The following is a 20,263-nucleotide window of genomic DNA, read 5'->3' as shown; positions in this document are numbered from 1 at the left end:
TTACTAACTACCTGAATGTTTAGGCTAAGCCAATACCACGTTCAGCAACATGTGGTCAAAAGCGTCTGTAGTTATGGAGCATGTTCCCACAAATCATTATCCAAAAAGACCGTTTCAAGTATGACTTACCGATCTTTCTCACCTGCCAAGGGCCCTGTTGTTACGTCATAATCGGATTAGGGTTTTGTTATTTTTGTCCGCTGATTAACTCCGAAAATCCGAATTGAATTATTCGGCCATAGGATTGTTTGTATGTTTTAATCTGTATTAAAGGCCTATAACAAAGCAGTGAAATATTTTGCTTGATATTATAATACAAACGGATAACACGTATATCTTTCTGGTAGCTCGGTAGTGCTTGTTCTCTTTTGACATAGCCAGACATAGGTTTTGAGAAAAAAATTCCGATGCGAGTGGCAGACTGTGCTTTCATGGTGCAACAAAAGCTTAGTTTGCATAAAGGATTACGATGCTGACAACAGGGACAGGATTAGCACTCGAACAAATCTAACAAAAAGCAATCAATTTTATTTCCTTTACTTGAAATCAACGAAATAATTGCCATTCAAAAAAGCTCAATAAAAAGCAGATGCTTTAAAATACATCGTATGTTAAATTAATGCATTATAACATCTTTATACATGGTCACGGCTTTCATAAATGAACCTGTGGACGTGTTTTGTGTGGAAGCTCCCACTGACAAATTTTCTTGACAACGAAATTTTGATGACTCAAATACTGACATTTGTCTCAGCTGTCTCTTAGTGGAGTTGTTGCAAGCAAAACTATTTCGAAAATGTGAAATAGTTTGTTTCGATACAAAATATCCTGCCTCGATTTCATCAGGTTTCGAATAAAGTTTCTCAGTGAAGACTATGTTTGAAAAACATGAAACGAAAACGAAATAGGCCTATAAGAAAATCTCTAAATATGGAAAGTACATCCCAGTTTTTAGTTTGTTCTCTAATTTTGCTGCCTTTGGAGTCGTGAGGAGCATATGGATGCAGCAAGATCGTGCCACTGTGTCTTAATAGACACTAAATGGCACGCTTGGAGATGGACACAATGATTGGATTCCTTGCCTTCCCGTCCACTAAATCTTTATTTTGATTTATTAGAAACAAAAATATTTTGAAATACGCCATTTTGACACAAAATTTTTAGTCTTAGTTTAGTCTTGAATTTCTTCAGAAATTTCGTTTCGAAAAATAATAAATTTTTGCAGTGTCATAAAACAAAAACAGAAAAATTTAAATCTACAATGTCTTTTTATTTTAAAGAAATACCGAATTTTCCACTTGCGAGTATCCAACAAAACTATAAGAATTTCGTTTCGGCGGAAAATTCATTCGCCTTTATTTCGTTTCAAACAACTTTTTGAGGAAAACTTTGTCTTCATTTTAAACCATTTCTTATAGAGTAAAATTTCCTTTCAATAAAAAAAGTGTTTGGCAATACTTATATGACGAGTAATAAGGTAGACGCTGGTGCAGTGGCGTAGCAGACCAAATTTTGAGTGGACCCAAAATTTTTGACTAAATATTTTGCCTGTTTCAACAAAAAATGCTGAATTGGCAAATTAAATTATTTATTTGAAAGATAAGTAGCTAGCTTTTGCCAATATAAAATTCACTTTTTGATACCTTTTTTTAGCTAAAACATCATAAATATATTTACAACATTATCAGCAAATACCACCATAAATAAAAGTCCATTCAACGCTTTCGTCAACTAGGCCAGTAGCCTAACAACTCGATTTATCTTCTCTTCATTAATCTTTTATGGTGGCAATGAGGTACATACTAGTCTTAGAGGAGATCAGAAGTTATCGCTGAGCCGTGTTTTGATTCATTTCTTGCACTAAAAAGATCTCTCAGCCTCAACTGTTGTTGCGGCTAACGCCACGGTGACATAGACTGCGAATGCGTGTTTGTTTATCTCTCAAGTTACATGCCACCATACCCTACAGCTCTGCCAGACAATTTTTTGGAAATTCACTCTTATCCTAGAAAGATGGGCTAAAATACTTAATGAAATTGATTTTGCTTACGAAATATATTTTTACTTATCCTGTGAAGCTTTTATGCTTGCTGCTGCTTTCCATGCACCTCAAAACAATGCTGCGTTGTCCTTTGCCGGAAACACCTTACGACTCGCCATCCTATTACAGACACAAATGATTTGTTAGCCTCGATGAGGATCTCTTGCACTATCATATTACTGGCACCCCGGGAATTTCACTTTGTTTTATTGAGTCATTGTCGGCTGCATTGCCGAGTGGTAAGAGCCCTGAAACGGCAATCGAAAGGGCGCCGGTTCGACACCGCTCAAGAGCATGCGGCTGTGTCTCTGGCAGGACACAAAGCATGCCTCTGAAGGTGGACACGAAGATTGGTTTCCTTGCCTTCCCGTCCACTTAATCTAACTCTTCAACTACCGGGTGTAAGCCTGGATACGACAAACAAAAATTGAGTTAAGCCTACTTAGGCCTACTGAGCGTTCCCGGCCATTCAAGCAAAATGATTTTTAAATCTTCATCTTCGGCATCAATGCAAAATTGAACAAGCCTTTAAAATTTGTTTTTATTAAGGAATGTCTGCACAAAAAGATGTAAAGCCTACTTTAGGCACAGAGCATTACATCTTTGCAATGGAAGTCATTACGTTCCTCTATGTTTTTCGCTGTCATAGCGGATTTTGCCTCTTAGCTTGCGCACACATTTTGGCCAGTTTCCGTGCCTTTGAAAAAAATTTTGCTTTATTGTGGTAACCAGCATCTCAATGTCAACAGCTTTTCCGAGTTTCCGACCAGCTTCTAAAAATCTTGAAGTTTTGTAGAAAAAAAAAAATTATTCAATTTTGCTTTTTTAGGTGTTGTTTTCACAGAAAACTTGGTTTAAAACTAATATAAAAAGCTGGGTAAACGTTTGAAATTCGAAGACTCAGAGTGAAAATTTCGACCAAGCTAAAACTGACTCCAAATAAAACACAATGCTTTTTCAATGGTGAAAATCATAGTCGAGTACACGAGTAGAAAAATTATGATAGGTGGTCTACAATGTAGGCTAACACAGTTTGAAACAGCCTTAATAAAGATCGGCTTTTGACCAACCTTCTCCTGATAAAATTCTAGAAATAGGCTACAATAATTGTATTTCTAGATTACAGAATTGACAGTTAAAATTTTACAAATTATGGAAAAGGCCATGGTGCCTTTGGCCCCTTTCCCTGGCTACACCTTTGTGCTGGTGCCTTTCAAACTCTATTCCGACTTGTTGGTGTTAGGCAAAAATGTAAGTTGTATAAAGATGCGGGGACGTTGAGGCGATAATTTGGGGCCGGTACCAATGAGATCCTCTGGTCATAAACCAAGACACGTTTACGAAAAACGCATTATAAGTTATTCAAAGAATACACGGTAATTTCTTCAAGCTCCCGGACCCCTTGGAAAGATTAGGGGCCACTGAAATCACCCCTAGCCAGGCCCAAAAGCACCCACTCGACTTCCTATCAACGCTACTGGCTGTACTTATATCTTTCTTTTTGTCACTGCAGTGACAACTGAAAAACTGAGAGTAGTCTTCTGTAGTGAGGTTGATGAAGAATGTTGCTTGAGGGACTGAAACAAAAAGCTTTATATACTACACGGTAATTGTTCCGCTAGGTGAAGTCGAGAGTCGGATGATTCAATTGGTCCCACGCCGACGATTAACATTTTGTATTCATTGACAATCTTGGTTTGAATCATGGTTAAAAGTTTAAGTCACGCTTTTAAAGCCACGTCATCTAACGAAAAGCTCATTTAAATTGTGATTGAATTCTTAATAATAAATCACGGTAGGATCTGTTAGCTCATCAGTAGATTTAATTGTTGCTTTCAATTTCGCTGCTCTGGCTTGAAATTAAGATTAAAGAGTAAAGGCTTTCATGAAATTGGCTTGAAAGAAAGAATCTGGGCTTAGTGTGCTTGTGACTAGACAAATTTCAGTCGATTTAACATTTTTTGAAAGTAGCGTATTGTATAAAACCAGAAGAGATTGTTCCTAGTTACATTTTGCAATCAATTTTACCTGATTTTCTTTGGCGTTGTCATCACTAGACGTTGATATATTTTAGCATCTTATTCTGGTAGAAACAATAAGTAAACAAGCAAAACAAAGTAACCTATGTTTAAATGGTTCAATGGTTCTATGGTTATGGTTCAAAAATGCAAAAGTCTATGGTTCAAAAATGCAAACTCTCTGCCAAAGCTTCACAATAAACAATAAGTAAAACAAACCAAAAATAAGTTTTAAAGCAGTCATCTTAGCATGGACCGAAAGTCAGACATGTTTATTGCATTGGGGTACGGTACGCAAAAAAGCGCTTGCTTTGGCTAAGTAAGGTTTAGGAGTAATGGAATCAATACGTCACAAAAGCTCAGAGAGGCCTGAGAAAACGTTTTTGGGGAGAAAGAAAATAAATCTAACTGTTTATTTAAATGTATTGAAGGGATTGATGCATGATACATATGATCCAGATTGTAAAGGACTAATACCCAATTGCAAAAGGTTCTGGCCATTTAATATTACGTTTGCTTTCCTTGTCGAAAAACCTATTAAGTTTCAATTAATTATTTAAGCATTGGGAATAAGACTAGTTTTTAAATGAGCTACCACCCAATCAAACAATTGAAATGAATGAAGATTATTTGTTATAAAACAGCATCAAATTTCTGTGTGAGAATAAATCTGTTGGTTCATCCAACAGATTGCCTCTTTGTTGGATCCAGACAAAGATCACGACGAAAAGTCAATGAAAAGAATTAAAATACAAAACTGCGTATCGTTTTCGTGGTATTGAAAACCACTAAACGCTTTAAATAATACAAGTGGCAATTTTGTGTATTATTGACAAATGTAATTTCTATTGTACAGCCCACGTTTGAAGCAAAACTTCCTACAAACCGGCCATGTTAGTTTGTTTGATGTGTAGCCTACTACAAGTAACTTATTAGAAAAGCAAAATTTGCTGGTTTGCACACATGGAATCGGAATGTGAGTTTGTTACAGATTTGAACGATGAAATGAAAAAAAAATTTTTGCACATTTTTCAATTAAGTGCTAGACTACACCATTATGTCAAGTCAAACTAGGATCTCAGAGTTTTAAGTATTGCGTGATTCTCCGCAGAGAACGTTTTTGAAACAATATAGCACCGGTACTGATTTAAGCTATTGAAACCTCGGAACTACACGCTTTTGATACAAGCAAGAGGTGTAAAGTGCAATGTATCATTTTGTAGCATCATCTCAGAAAGGGTAGGTATGAATGGAAATATTATTTTTATGTTGAAGCTAATCACAATCCTAAACGACTGAAACCAAAGTTGAAAAGAAGAACTATTATCGCAAACATGAAAAATGCTCGGTCAAGCCTATTTTAAATTCATAGAGAGATTAAAAAAAACGTTTTCTAATAAATTCCTGAAATATTGTGTGTTTGATTTCAAGCTCTGCTGTGTAGCTTTTAAGGATATCGATGTCACATCGGCTTCAGTGAAGGAAACAAAGACAAACAATAAGAGTAGCCATGTTGGACTATTGTTGCTATTGTAAAGTTGGTTTCTATGGAGACGCCCACTCGACACAAGAGGTCTGACTCTCAGTGACACATTTTCGTGCCAGATAATCGTCAGATTTTAAATAACATGCTTAGCAGGTTTTACCTTTGTACCTATACTTTGTATACTTGACTATGATTGGTTACTAAATAGATAGATAGTTTGACAAAAACAATAGGCCTAGTTAAAACGATACTTAGCCTATTTACAGTAGCAAACAGTAGTAAGCCTATCAGGAAAACATAAAATAAAAGATTAATTTTCAAGGTAGACAGAAAATAAATGAAATCCTTCCTTTCCGCAAAAGCATTTGTTTCAAACGCATTTATGTTTTGTTGAAGATATAACACACGTTAAGATTTTTTTCTGTTTAAAATAAAAATCTTATAACCCAAATAAAGTGTCTTTAAAGCAGAATGTTACAAGAAAGATTAAACTATTAACTTGAACGATGCTAACATATGCCCTTTAAAAAGAAGATGGAGAGAGTCACAGTTCGGAATGGGGGGGTGGGCTAATAAAGTCAAGTCTGCTAGTCGGATAAACAAATTAAAAAAGTTAGCATACTATTCAAATGAATATTTTCATGCACATCAATCTTCATAGTATATTGATATTAATACTTCAAGCTTGTAGTTATAATAAATAATATTATAACAAACTTCAATACTCTGTGCACTCAAACGATTGACAAAGTTATTGCAGTGCAATGTACCGTACAGTATTGCATTATTGTTACGTACGTAAGTGATGATTTATCAGAAACATTTTGAAAATTTTGGGGGCATAGACCTGTTCAACTTATTCAAAACTCTGAAAACAAAAACGGAAAAAAGTAGCCTAATCATTTAGAAACTTTTTGCAGCATTGATCATGAAATGTGGTCTAGCACTCGAGGTCTATTTAATGGTTCACTTAAAATTTACAAATGTTGGAATAACAATCATTCAACATAAGAATAGAATAAGTTTGATTATGCAACACAGGGCACCTTCAACAGGTTTCCAGAAGTATTTAAAGAACTGAAACTAATGTTTGAACGCGCTCAGGGCTTTTAAACCGCCTAAGTAAATATTTAGAGGTCAATTCAACTTATTGTTATATGGAAAAAAGTAGCTGAAAGGTTTTAGAAACTTTTGTTACAAAAGAAAAAGCAAAAAACATTTTAGGCTGCTGTAAGATAGACCATGGATAGACCTAGATTCGATGATATTTTTAATTATTCACAAGTTTTGTGATTGTTTTATGCAGTAGGCAATTAAAACTCACTTTATATTTGTTGAAGAAAAGTCTTAGTCTGTCTTAGAAAAGTTTTATAAATTAGATAAACCATCATATTTTACAAAACAAAGGAAAAGTGTTTACTTTTAAATAAACACATTGAAAAATCCTGCAAGAAATTGATGTTAAATAGATCTGTAGGCTACACCTTTCATCAGCCAGACAGGAGCTACTTATTTAGAATTTGCTTGTACTGTAAAAAGATAAAAAGCAATAGCTTGGGATTAAATTGAACAATTTTGTTTCAGCAAATATGTCGCAGGTTATGTTAAGTAGACCTGGCACGCAAGGCAGTAGAGCTGGGATTTTGCCCAGGATAGAACATCCCCTATCTAGGCTAGAAAACCCGGATAAGATGTCTGTCCGTGGGATGAGTCGCGCCAGCTACCGGTCAAGGGCAGAATCAGAAAAACAACCTTTTAGAAGTGGAAGAGCAAATGCTATGAGTCCACGAAGGAAAGATCTCAGTCCAAAAATGCCAATTGATACCATTCCTGAAGGAGTACAAGTTGTTCAGTCGTCGGATCCAAACAAGACAACACTTCCAATCTTTGGTCAGTAAAAGTTTGTTTTGTTCTTCACTATAATAAAGGTAAAAATGTATCGCACCACATGCCCCACAACCAATCGGTCATGCAGGCTTTGTTTAAGCTAATAAATAACAGTCAGCAATCATAGCTTGTATCATTTTCCGATTTAAAAGAAACAGTTCTCTTTTGAATGAGAAATTTTGACAAACTTTTCCTATTAAAAACGATAAACAAACGTAATCCGACCCTACTTGTCATGAAGAACCATTTTTAAACTTACTTTTAAATACTGAGAAAATGCTTTTCCTTAGATCGAATCGTTTCTTTTTATTGATGAATTTTTGATAGACTGAGCCTAAGTATAAACACACAGCTTTCCATGCACAGCGATCAAGATTCCATCACGCAAACTTCTACGCTAAAATAACCAATCCTTCAAAAATATATCTTCTCTTCGATCATCTTGCATCAAGAAAGTTATATTCTATAAGGAAAACTGTCTTTTCTTTGTCCTAACACAAATACATTATTCCAATAAACAGGTGGAAGTGATCGAATGCGAAGTGGCTTGGGTAAGAAAAGAGAACTAACAACCTAGAACAGTCGTAGTGCTCATATAGTTAGAAAATGTTGTAACTAAACTAGAAGAATCAGAATTAGTTTCCACATAGTTGCAACTAAACTATAACCACCAGTGTCTAGATTTTACCAGACTACTGTATATTAACCCAATTTACAGATATCTGGAAATGATAAAAGACAGAAGCAGCACTGAAAATCTGAATCATGAATGTTGGATAAAAGCTGCATTTATAACCTTTTAGTACCGATACGATAAGAAACAGGACCTCCTAAAGGAAGCTGTAACCGAGTTGAAAAACCGTTTCAAGAGCCCTCCCAGAGAATTTAACAAATACTTGACACTTTTTTCTATTGTTTTGTAGAAGGATATGGGCCTCTTGGCAGTTCGGGCCTTATTCCAATGTGGCCTAGTTTTCTACCTAGAAATTCTCCAATCGCTCAAAAAGAAAGATATCGGCCAATTTACCTATTTGAATATGAAGATTGATATTACCTGGCTACCTTGTTTCCAAAGACGTTCAAACGCATAGTCACTTAAATTTACAAATAAACAAAAGACACTAAACTATTTAGCTTTTCCTCTCAGGCAATCGTGCTGTGATGAGCCGAGCGGAATCACGAGGAAGTAATGCAAGCAAGCTGTCGACTTTATCCAGGCCTGGAACCCAAACAAGGATAGAAATTGACGAGGTAATAAATATCTTTGAAACATAACTGATAAAAAAACGTGCTTTAATGGTTCATCGACATACAAAGAATAAGGAACAAGAACGCTGGTCCTCAAATACAAATCAGACCGTGTTGTTGGCCTCCATTCAGCTGCACTAACCAGCTATTGATCCTGCAACCTAGTAATTCACCCAAATATCTATGTAAAGAGACAAAATTAGTTTTGATGCCTGTTGTAGTGTTGTTTATCTTTTTGGGATGCCAAAGGTCGTTTCCTTCATGAACCACCGTACGATGGCTAATATACGCTAATTAAGTATCAAAAACTTAGTGGCTGGGAATGTTATTTGATTGTAAGAATCTTTGTCCTCGGACTAAGAAAGCTTCTTTGCAAGTTCATTCCCAGTAGCTTCGCATATTTTCAGGGGCTTTGAGTCACTGAAGTAGGTGGGATCACTGAGATTGATAGAGTTTTCCACTTGTTGTTGAAGTGTGGTTGTTTGTAGATTACTCCATCAAGTAGGTGCCGATGAATAGAGTATGTTATCCTTAACTGCGTTGCTCAAGCGCACACCTCGATAATCGAACCAGCGCTACTTGATTCTGGCCGTTTTTTGTTTACAAATTTAATAGCTTAACCGATTGAGCTATTGGTGCAATATAACCTAACCTTAAATCGTATTTCAATCTACATTGAAATATGTTTCCAACAGCTTGAAATGCTTCTACGTGACAAGATAAAGTCGGGTGGATTCTTTGCTGTCCGGCAAGCATTCAAAAATAACGATCCTGAAGGAAAAGGAAACGTGACAAAAGAAGCTTTGATGCACATCCTCTCATCTTTGCTTGGAAGAATGATTACATCGAAACAGTTTCACCTTTTATTGAAAAGGTAAGATTTCGTGAGATTTTATGAGATTTTGTAATGTAAGAAAAAGTCACACTGTTCACAACGACCGACTCTTCAGTCACAGTTTAAAAAAACAGACATCTTCCAATTCTGCAAAGCAAAAAACTACATCTTAGAAATGAAAAGAACTAAGCCATTGCTGTTTAAGTTTTGGCGTATGTAGTTAAACAGCGCTCTGTTCCAGTTAAAACTATCCAGCATGCAGGCCTTCTATAAGCTACCATTTATTGTGATTCTGCGCAACAGCATGAATGTTTGGAAAGGGTTGTCCAATAGGGTGGCTCGTTTTTGAACTTTTTTTAAAATTCTCTGGGGAAATGGTGCCAATGAGTGAGAAAACGCTCATGACAAAATTTGAGATTCGTCACAAATTGTCTTCAGCCTCTTCATGGGGCCCAAAAATCGAAAAATGGGGTCAAAAACGAAACTTTTTCCAAAAATATTTTTAGTTTGGTAGATTCAATATTGTTTAGATATATCTAATTAACCTAAGAAAAAAAATTGGAGTCATTTGAACTATTCCTCACAGCTTCTGAAAATTTCCATTTTGCTGAAAATTTCGCATTTTTGTGGGTGGTTACATAATACATAATTGCGTTAGACATTTTGCCAACTATAAAACGTCATTGTATTTTTCTTTATAGACCTGCCCTGAGCTGTTGCGTCATTTTTTAATGCAATTGGGTTAATTTGGTAAGAAAAAGTTACGTTTTTTATTTGAATTTACGTCACTGACGAAGTTTGTAGTTATGTAACCACCCACAAAAATGCGAAATTTTTAGCAAAATGGAAATTTTCAGAAGCTGTAAGCAAGCTGAAGGAATAGTTCAAATGACTCCAATTTTTTTTTAGGTTAATTAGATATATCTAAACAATATTGAATCTACCAAACTAAAAATATGTTTGGAAAAAAATTCGTTTTTGACCTCATTTTTCGATTTTTCCGCCCCATGAGGAGGCTGAAGACAATTTGTTACGAATCTCAAATTTTGTCATGAGCGTTTTCTCACTCATTGGCACCATTTCCCCACTACGCCGAGAGAATTCAAAAAAAAAGTTCAAAACGAGCCACCCTATTGTCCAAACCAGTCTTGACAATAGATTTGTTTAGATTCCATTTGAACCAAAATATAATCAAGTTTGAAGAGTTTTATTCCCAATTCCGAGAAAGTGTATCATCGGAGTATCCCAGGTGGCTTGATCCTGTCGCGAGAACACAAACTGAAAGAGCAAGCATGAACGCCTCCCAGGTACAAGTTAACAACATATTAACAATAGAATAACAAACGGTATTAGTACCACAAAAAGCGTACTCAAAGCCAAGTGCAGTGCGCAGCAGAGCAATTTGAAATATATGAAATCATGGTACACTGTCTGCAAATCAGTCTTTCATCGATTTGAGTTTACTTTTACAACGTCTGCCGACGTTGAATCTATATAAAAAGCCATTGACTTGCTGTCTGGGAAAAACCTTTTTAGGATCTCACTTGGGATAAAACAGACTGTGAAAGTTACTTTATTAACAGTGATTTTATTAACGTACAAAATAACAATCAATAAAAGATTCTATTACATTATGGTCATAGTTGATACAAAGCATATAGCCTCTTTTATGAAATATTTTGTAGTTTAAAAGATATTAAATGTTGTTTTTGCTTTCTCCACTATCACCTGTAAGGTGTATTATACATTTTCAGTTGAAAATTTGTGATTATGAATAACTCAGAATTCTTCCTCTTATCAACAAACTATTTATATATTGTTTTGTAAATTTTTATAGCAGTTGATGTTGTTTGAAGGTGCACACTATGTTGAAAGAAAAAGCAAAGCAAAGGTTTTTGGACCTTGCTGATTTAGTTCCACAAATGAACCCCGGTGGGTCGGGAAGAATCATGGCACCAGAATTTCGAAATGTGCTAAATAAGTTGGGATTCTATATGGATGACGCAGAATTTGACAAGTTATGGAAAAGGTACAGTAATATTTAAACTACAATTTGACGTTTAAGTTGTTAAAACTGATTTCAATTGCTGAAAATATTACTATCACACCAAAAGCACTTTATTTGAAATTTTAATCTACGCTTGTAAAACGAAAGAAAAAACAAAAGAAGTTTTTTCGCCATCATAAGACATAACGTTTGCGTTCTATAGTATGCTGTAACAATACTTGTATTGTCATTTATGCGTGCTTTTTTCGTATTGTGCTGTAGGCCTGCGGATCTTAAAAACACGGACTGTTTTAGCCAACCAGATCTGACGCATTTTACCACCAGAGTTGAAATTGGCTCCACAAAATTGTATTTGGTTGAACAAGGTTTTGTAGGCACGGCTAATTGTTCTTTCTTCGCGTTGATATAACGGTTGTGACAAAGCCTAACCAGAATAGAAACTTGCGATAACAATTGGCTTTAAATTGTGATTATAAAGCAGTTTCTTCGCAGACTTCAAACAAAGGCTAAGGTAAAACAAGCTAATACATTGTGATCACTTCAGCAAAATATTTCCTTGAGAGAAATTTGATCTAGTTTAGTAAAAAAACAATTTTCAGCTGTGCTTATTGACTCTAACTAAACCTAAATAGAGAAGTTAGACATTGCCTCTTCTGGTTTCGTTTTGGTTTGGTTGGTTTTGAATCTTTATCCTCGGACTGACAAAGCCTTGATTGGTTATTCATGGTAGTTTCGCATACTTGTAGAGGCTCTTGACGCAGGGCCGGTCACTTTATTGTACTTATTTGTTTCTTGTTACTTATTTGTTTTTTTATTGTTACATTAATACTTGCTTATTCAGATACGATAATTCTGGGATAGGGGTGGTGAAAGCAGAGATTCTATTGAAAAAACTCGGAATCGAATTTCGTGAATCGAAATCAGCAGGAGTTAGTTCGCTTAGTTCACTACATAGAAGTGATGCCCATCCACAAAGATCAGTTTCAATGGAATCAGCTCGTAAGTTGTGCTAAATTTTGTTCCTCTACAAAAGTGTATAAAAGTAGATGATACAAACAGATCAAAACAGATAGTTTTGGCCTGTTTGGCTTGATTTATCAAAAGAAGTAAAACAGTAAAAAACTATATGTTTTTCGCCTCCTTGAAGAAGTCAGTCGTACTAACTGACGAAACGTCGGAAATCAAGCTTGTTATCAAATTCCATATCTTGTGGTAGCCTATAGTCTGTAGTCACGAAAAGAACACAAAAAATTATTTTATAATTAAACGAATAGCGAACAGTCTCATTTTATATTTAGTTTAACGTGTGTGTTTCTGTTTTGTATTAGCTCTGTTGATTACGCATTATTCTCGTGCAAATGTCTGATAAAATATTAGCCTTTATCAGTTTACATGTAGGCCATTTACTTGACTTGTTTGATAAAATTATTGTCAATTTGGTTTCAAGAAAAACTTATTTTTGGCTTTATCCGTAGCAATGTAACACAATTTAATACTGTAGTGCATTACAATAGGCTACTATTGATTTAGGCAGGGGTGTACCATGGTTCTAACGGTTGCGCTTATGCAGTTTTCTTATACAACTTAAAGGTTTTATAATATCCAGGGATTCATAGTAAGTATTTCCCTGTATAATTAATTTAGTGTAATATTAATCCCTGTATAATATCATTAGTATTTTTATAGATATTATTAATCAACATATTGCTACTCAATACCTTGTCAATAATTTCAATTATTTTGCGTTGTTGTATTACAGCCACTTCCGGGAGATCTCTTCGACCAAGTGAAGCAGACAGAAAGACATCAATTGACATTGAACGATGGCTGAAAGACAAGTTTCGTGAAGGTTTTAAGTTCATGAGAGCAGAATTTAAAAAAGGCGATACAAAAAAGACAGGAAAAGTAAGTAAACAAGCAACTGAAAAGCTAACAAGTTAGCAAGCTTAAAATTTAGAAAAGCAATTTTTTGACTGCTCCTCAAGCTGGAAAATCTTATTCTAAAGGCAATACCCATTGTTTCAGGTTTCACGCGACACTTTTCGGCGAGTTCTTTCCCAGTTTGACCTGTACCTTCGGGAAGATTCTGCGTTAAATATGTTCCTTGCTCGCTGTGGACTTTCTGAGAAAGGAGATATATCTTACGTTGCTTTTCTGAATAAGTTTCAAGACAGAAGTGAAGAAGGAATGGCACACAATATTTTGTCCAATCCAAAACATAGGTAGGTTGTAACAAGACAAGTAGGCTATTCAATTACAAATAGACATGTCAAATTTTCTAAACGGGCACAGTTTTGTTTTGATTAATAATTGTTATAATGTTCAAGTAATGTAGTGATGTCATATAGATATTATGGCAGCAGTAAAGGTTTCCTGCAGCTATGTTAACCATACGTTTGATTAATACCAAAGTAGGCTACGTTGTAGGCCTATAAACTAAGAGGTAAGTTATGCTTGAAAGTGAAAATGTCAACATAAAAACAAGTTGTACTGGTAACTTACAATATATCGTGTAATGGTTTCCTTGTGTGGGCAACACCACAAGCACCTACCCATTGCTGTTTATCAAATACCTTTATTTAGGCCATTTGTAATCTTTGCTCTGAAATTAACCACAAAAGGGTTGCTACATTTTAGGTTCAATCAAAATCCGAGACCCGTCAGTCCAAAGTCAACGGTGACAGCTGTCGAAGCAAAAATGATGAGTTTGTTCCAGTCCGACTTCTTAGCATTGTTAGGAACCTTTCATAAGATTGACAAACACCACCAAGACATAATATCGCAACAAGAATTTAGAGCTGCTATTGAAAGCAGGTTGGTAGAGAATAGCAAACACTTTTTAAAAATTAAATAGGGCTATTAAGTAAGTTTTTGTCCATTTTTGCTAATAACAAACTGCAAAAAAAGGAAAACAGTACGTAGGCTATATAAAATAATTTTAGATACTTTAAATTCACGGTTATTAAACTTACCAGGCAGGCTACTTTTATGGTATCATGAAGATGGCTTTAATTTTTAACGCAAGTTTCTCACAACAAACAGATTTCAATTAGAAATGGATGATGAAGAATTTGATCATTTTATGGAGCAAGTCCCTCTCAACGAAGACGGTGATGTAAAATACCCAGAATTTATGGCACAGTTTGACACAAAGTAAGATGTCTGTTTGTCGTATGAAAACTCTTAGTCATCGCCTAGGCTACATCCCAGCCAAAAAAAAGTCCTCATTTTTTATTAATTCAATTTCTGCAGAAATCGAAATTAATGCATAAAAAGAAAGATTTGCAGGCTAAAATGCATCCATCAATATTTAGTTGAATGTGTCCCCAAAAAGACCAAACTGTTCGTATTTAATAGAAAGCTTAACCACGTAAATAACTATAAGTTAATGTTGCAGTTTCTACTCCGGACATCAACCAAGTCCGGAGTTTCTACAAGTAGCGGGATGTTGTAAACGCTGTAACGCTGTTGTTCTTTCAGGAAAGGAACCAAAAGCTTATGGGACGCAAAGTCCGCCATTACAAGTGTATCCAAAGGAGTGGCACCAAAGGCGAAAAACACAGAACCAAGGTTGGTAACAAATGTTCATTTGCAAAGCAAGAAAATACAAGCCACTTTATCCAACTTGAACAATTGAACATCTTTCCTACTTTCCTCTTTAGAACTTTAGACGATTTGCACGCCATACTGCGGGATTTTGTGCGGAATGATATGAACAAACTGGAAAGCGAGTTTCGTCAGTTGGATGAGTTCAACAGTGGCCGGTTGACGCAAGAAATGATGTTTCAACTTTTATCAAAGTAATGCTGAGTGATAACTTTGACAAAAAAAGTCTTAGGCTTAAATGTAAACCACGAGTGAAAAAGCAAAGAGTTACATTGTCAATAAAATATCACAATTTTTATTAATTTTTCAGCAAAATGATCACATGTTGTTTCAATTTCAACCCAGTAGATTTCCGAGTTTTATTAAATCAATTGATATTTGAGAGACGTTATTATGAAGTATAGTTGGATATGTTTGAAAACAAAACGAAATTGTAGCACAAGATTTATGTCACAATAGCGATTTTACAGCATGAATATCAAGCCGGTTGTAACCAGAGGGGAAATAAGGAAACTATGGGAGACCTTCATTGTCAACAAGAACAGAACGCTCAGTTTTCTGCAGTTTGTCAGACACTATGGTTATTCGTTGAAGTAAGTTGAATTTTCAAAGTAAACTTTGTTTTCTTCGTGTGAATTTTCTTTGCCACTCCAGGGATCGAGGGGCTCTGCCTTTTACCATCCTTGGGTAAATAACCTTTTTTATTGAAACAGTTCATTTCAGCGACGTATTGTACAAAAGCTTGGCTTGTGAAGCAAAGAGTTTAATTATTACTGACTTTCTCAGATCTGCAGCATTTCCAAACGCCAAAATCGCTCCACCGCTCCGTGGAGACAATGACTTCATGATTAGATCAAGGAAGCTGAATTGCGCTGCTGATATGCTGGAGGACAATCTCAGAGCAAAGGTGACAAACCGGCCGTCAAACCTGTTTTAGATGGACTAGGAAACTCTCCCGATATCAATCCAGCAGAATACCTTTGGTTAATTCTAAATTCTCTTTTGCAAAGCTCGATTGCTCTACAAAATCCAAGCTTATTGAGGTTATATTTGGCCTATTCAAGTTTGGTATAGACATTTAGAAATTCAAAAACTGCAAAATTCTTGTTTAACCAATGCCTTGGCTTGTGGGAAAGGTGTCTTATCATAGAATCAATAAATGTGACAATTTTTGTCTACCCAAATAGTGACAAAGGTATAATTTTTTCCATGACAGGTTGATTATTTGTGGGAGGATTTGCGACGGGAGTTCGTGGAGATGGATCCCTATCATACCGGCTTTGTGTCACGTGATGAATTCCGTGACGTTCTTATGGAGCTTTGCGTACATCTAACCAATCATGAAGCAGATATCATCACCAATAAGTTTGACACCAATGGAGATGGAAGGTAAGAAATGATAGGCTATTTGTCTGGTAAGAATTATATTAATGCTAGCCTACCTCTTGCCGAAGAAAGCTGTGCAATTTTATATGGTGAGAACAAAGCTTGTAGCAGCCTACAAAGAAAACTTGAAGTAGTGATGTTGCAAAGCTTAAACGTTTGTCAAAATCTTGACAAAACGATATCTAACAAGCTGAACTATCAAACTCCTTAGAAATGACTTTTCAAACGTAAACTTTTTGCTTCAGCGTAGAGTCGTAGCCTGAAGTTGTGCGGTAAGTGATATGTGTTGATTTCCAGCTTGGAAAACAAATAGCCTAACAAATTTAAAGGAGAACAATATTTTTCACAGAATTTCATACGTCGAGTTTCTTCGTCCATTCGCTCAACGCAGACAGTTGTGGAAAGAAGGAAACAACATGCTAGCTGTTCTTACACACCCTCAAGCGGAACTCCCGGCGTCTATGATTCCAGGCAAACCCACGCAAGGTCTTCATGCAGTAACCTCCAAGTTGAAACAGCAGGTTTGGTCGATATTTTGCACCGTAGCCGTAATGGTGATTTGTTTTCTTTGAACTGCCAACTATCAAGTTATAACGGCATGGCGTCGTCTTCTCTATTATTCATATTGGCCGTTAATTCAGCTGGCCCTTTAAGGACCATTAATTTTCCCCAAAAAAATATTTACGTAGAATTTGTTTGCACTTCATTATGTCATATAAACAACACCTACGCAAAAAAAAAATTAAAAAAGGATGTCTATCCTAAAATTAAGCATAGATATCCAATCACTTACTACGTTAGGGTATCAGCAGTGGCAAATTTTTTAAAGTTAACTGGGGAGTAATCGGCTAATTTCATGGGACACATATGTCCCATCGGTCCTCAAAGAGTTAAACGCCCGAACGGTCTCGGAGTCGTGCCTGACTTTACTAAAGAAGAATCTTCGCGATCAAGCGGCGCTGGTTCGACTTTTGGGGTGTCCTTTTGAGCATCGCATTTCAGGACTGCTCTCCATTTTGCGGCACCTGGTGAATGGAGTAACTCACAGACAACATTAACAAGCGAAAACTTATGATTCGGTTATGGCATAACGTGTAACTTCACTACTAGATAGTAGATATTTGTCAACTGGCCATCCGCAAAACTAGCCTATTTCTATAAAGCAATCACAATATGGAACGTTTGCACTTTTCCAATCAATAAAACGAGTAACTGTTGGGAGCAAACAGCATTAAAATGGTTTATATAAATCATGAGTACGGTATCCTAAATCCGTGACACGGAACTTGTAGCTTGCGGGAGATTGGAGAACACTGCGACGAGCATTTAAAAAAATGGATGTGTCGTCTGACGGGATGCTAACTTTACCAGAATTTCGAAGTGTTCTGAAGCTTTGCAACGGTAAGTCGCGTGTCTAAAAATTTTTAAGAAGATTTGGAAAGTATCGCCTTGTGCCTTCATAGTTTACATTGCACATCATAGCCCGGTAATCTATAGCCACTGCCGACTGGACACATTTATGAATCAGTGTGTTTTCTAAGAATCCCACTTTGTGGTGTATGACCGATCAATGTAGCCTATCTCAAAAGGCTTGAATTTGGTTTGTTTTTTTTAAAATAGCTTAGGCCTACCTAGGCCTACTATTTTAGATATGAGTTTGTTCTTTTTTTCATTCTAGTTTGTGCAATTATCTTCATTTGGTAACCTAAGTTACAGAGGAATTAAAAAATTACGAGGCGTATGGACTTAAGATTGAACTTCGGTGATTCTTTATTAGTTGTTTTGGATGAAGATGAGGTGTACCATGTTCTAACCAAATACGACGAATCGATGTCCGGAAAAGTCAATTACAAAAAATTCTTAAGGGAAAACACCAGTCGAGCTGAGTCAAGGCTTTCGAATGCATGAACTGCAAAACTCGACAAGAGACCAGCGTTGCATACGTTTTGCTGTCCTGTTGACAAGCAACTATGTTTCTAATGTGTTCGCTGGTTAATCATTTTCACCTGTGGCATCCCGAAAATGCAAGTAGACTACAGTACGGTATATTTTAAGTTTTTGTATATTGTATCTACTGTTTCTTTGATAAGAAAGTGTTAACCCATTTTAATGTCTCGGAGTCTACAGTTATTAGACTGTACGATCCTAACTGTTTGTCAATGAAATGATAAACTGCATTGACTTGTGCCAAACAATAGCATGCCTGTCCGAATCGACAACTAATACAATTTCAACTGCAATGCGCTGTCTTCCCAGAGCAAAAACTCATTATTGAAAGGAACACCGAGTGATTCTAACTTTCTTTAATTTAGTCATTTACAAACGGTGAAAAGTGAAACTTGCTGACAGCTTCAGCAAGGTATTGCAAACCTAGTTTTTTATACTGTAGCCTATAATAGCCCATAACCACTTTTCTAAGTATTTGATTAAATTTCTATGCATAATTTTGGGTTGGATGGCAAAGAAGTTGAAAGAACCCAATTTTTTGTCCACCTAAAAGCACGTCTAGTGACTATTTACGGTAGAGACGCATGCTGTCGGTAAATGGCGAACTAATGTTTTATGAGTGTTGATTTTACCTCAAATCTTGCTTTGAAAAGAAAAACAAATTATTATTTTACGTTGTATTTCACCCAGTAAGCAATGTTCTGTTTCTTCTAAATGACTTGTGATGCGTATCAGAGTGAGCTACCGACTTCAATGCTAGTTGATACCGCAAATATTTTAACTATTGAAAAGTGAGATTTTTGAACATTTTATAGCTTATGTACTGCTAACATTACGTTACAATTTAGAGTTTGAAAAAAAGATTTAGAATATGATGTGGACTGTTGCTTATACTTTTTGTTAAATAGCTTTACTTTGTTGACACATTATTGTGTGCCAATCAGTATTTGTAGCATTACATTGTGCCATTGCAAGAGCTTACAGCTCGACAGCCTGAGTGTTTTACCTACAATATTTTATAAAGTTGTCTTTCAGGCAACACAGTAGCGCACCCAAAGGGAGGTCACCTTTTAAAGATTTTACGATAACTGGATCGACACCAATACTTAGTATCACTCCTGATCTTTATATTTCGCAAAAGAAGGGGGTTTGACCCACCCGTTGGCTGTTATTCCAACACAATGCCGGGTACGGTATTTAATATTTTGCTGTAAAAAGTACTGTTGCATTTAGACAGCTAGTGCCTAAGTCTTAGAAATCTATATTTATTTACATTATTGTGTGTTGTGGTTGTTTTCTACGCTTCGAAATACAACCATCCTGACGATGCTTGCATGGCATGAAACACAGCTACACGACTTCAAAGTAGACAGTACGTTTTATTTTAAAAAAGTATTGAAAGTTTGAACGGTGATACGCTTCTGCGTTGCATCTGCTGTGAAGAAAAACCCGTCATATAAACAGGAAGTTTGGATATGATAAACTATGGTTTGCGGGTAACTTATTTTAACAATCAATTGCTCATGAAATGCTACGAGTAGTTTTAGGAAGAGCTATCACTTGGAAAATCGATTGTGCAACATGTAAGTCAAGTACAGTCCAGTGTTTAATGCTATGGTTCTATTCTATTCAAGAACTGATCAATACAACTTGGCCGTAACTCCACAATGTCAATCTCGGTGACCGAGCTTGCGTCTTAACCAAAGATGTTTAAACCTTCCACCGATACGCGAAACTGCTAAGATCAAACTTTTGAAGAGGCTTTAAAAGTCCGAGGGAAAAGATTCGCACAATCTATGAT

General features: G+C 35.9%; 1 protein-coding gene across 2 annotated transcripts; it reads left to right on the top strand.

Moving 5' to 3' along the window:
* Nucleotides 1-7,134: 7,134 nt before the first annotated feature.
* LOC145777050 (EF-hand calcium-binding domain-containing protein 6-like) lies at nucleotides 7,135-19,791 on the top strand. Of its 2 annotated transcripts, XM_082588326.1 has the most exons (19): nucleotides 7,199-7,435; nucleotides 7,954-7,983; nucleotides 8,580-8,683; nucleotides 9,376-9,554; nucleotides 10,684-10,822; nucleotides 11,372-11,544; nucleotides 12,365-12,522; nucleotides 13,283-13,428; nucleotides 13,549-13,745; nucleotides 14,161-14,337; nucleotides 14,566-14,676; nucleotides 15,004-15,093; nucleotides 15,186-15,323; nucleotides 15,600-15,722; nucleotides 15,916-16,036; nucleotides 16,346-16,518; nucleotides 16,865-17,036; nucleotides 17,808-17,916; nucleotides 18,293-19,791. In XM_082588326.1, the coding sequence occupies exons 1-19, from the start codon at nucleotides 7,237-7,239 to the stop codon at nucleotides 18,421-18,423; spliced, it is 2,670 nt and encodes an 889-aa protein (XP_082444452.1). In that variant the 5' UTR covers nucleotides 7,199-7,236; the 3' UTR covers nucleotides 18,424-19,791. The 2 variants fall into 2 exon arrangements, with proteins under 2 accessions (XP_082444451.1, XP_082444452.1); XM_082588325.1 differs by lacking the exon at nucleotides 7,954-7,983 and having other exon boundaries at nucleotides 7,135-7,435.
* The last annotated feature ends 472 nt before the right edge of the window (nucleotides 19,792-20,263 follow it).

This window comes from Aplidium turbinatum, chromosome 9 (assembly GCF_918807975.1).
Source record: "Aplidium turbinatum chromosome 9, kaAplTurb1.1, whole genome shotgun sequence".
NCBI classification, from domain to species: domain Eukaryota; kingdom Metazoa; phylum Chordata; class Ascidiacea; order Aplousobranchia; family Polyclinidae; genus Aplidium; species Aplidium turbinatum.
This window is presented reverse-complemented; position numbering and strand designations above follow the sequence as displayed.

Excerpts from the sequence above, each read along its gene's own strand:
- LOC145777050 (XM_082588325.1), top strand. The coding sequence starts at position 7,135 with ATGTCGCAGGTTATGTTAAGTAGACCTGGCACGCAAGGCAGTAGAGCT. Across the intron at positions 14,677-15,003 it reads ATGGCACAGTTTGACACAAA|GAAAGGAACCAAAAGCTTAT; the intron begins GTAAGATGTCTG and ends TTGTTCTTTCAG. Across the intron at positions 16,519-16,864 it reads GACACCAATGGAGATGGAAG|AATTTCATACGTCGAGTTTC; the intron begins GTAAGAAATGAT and ends TATTTTTCACAG.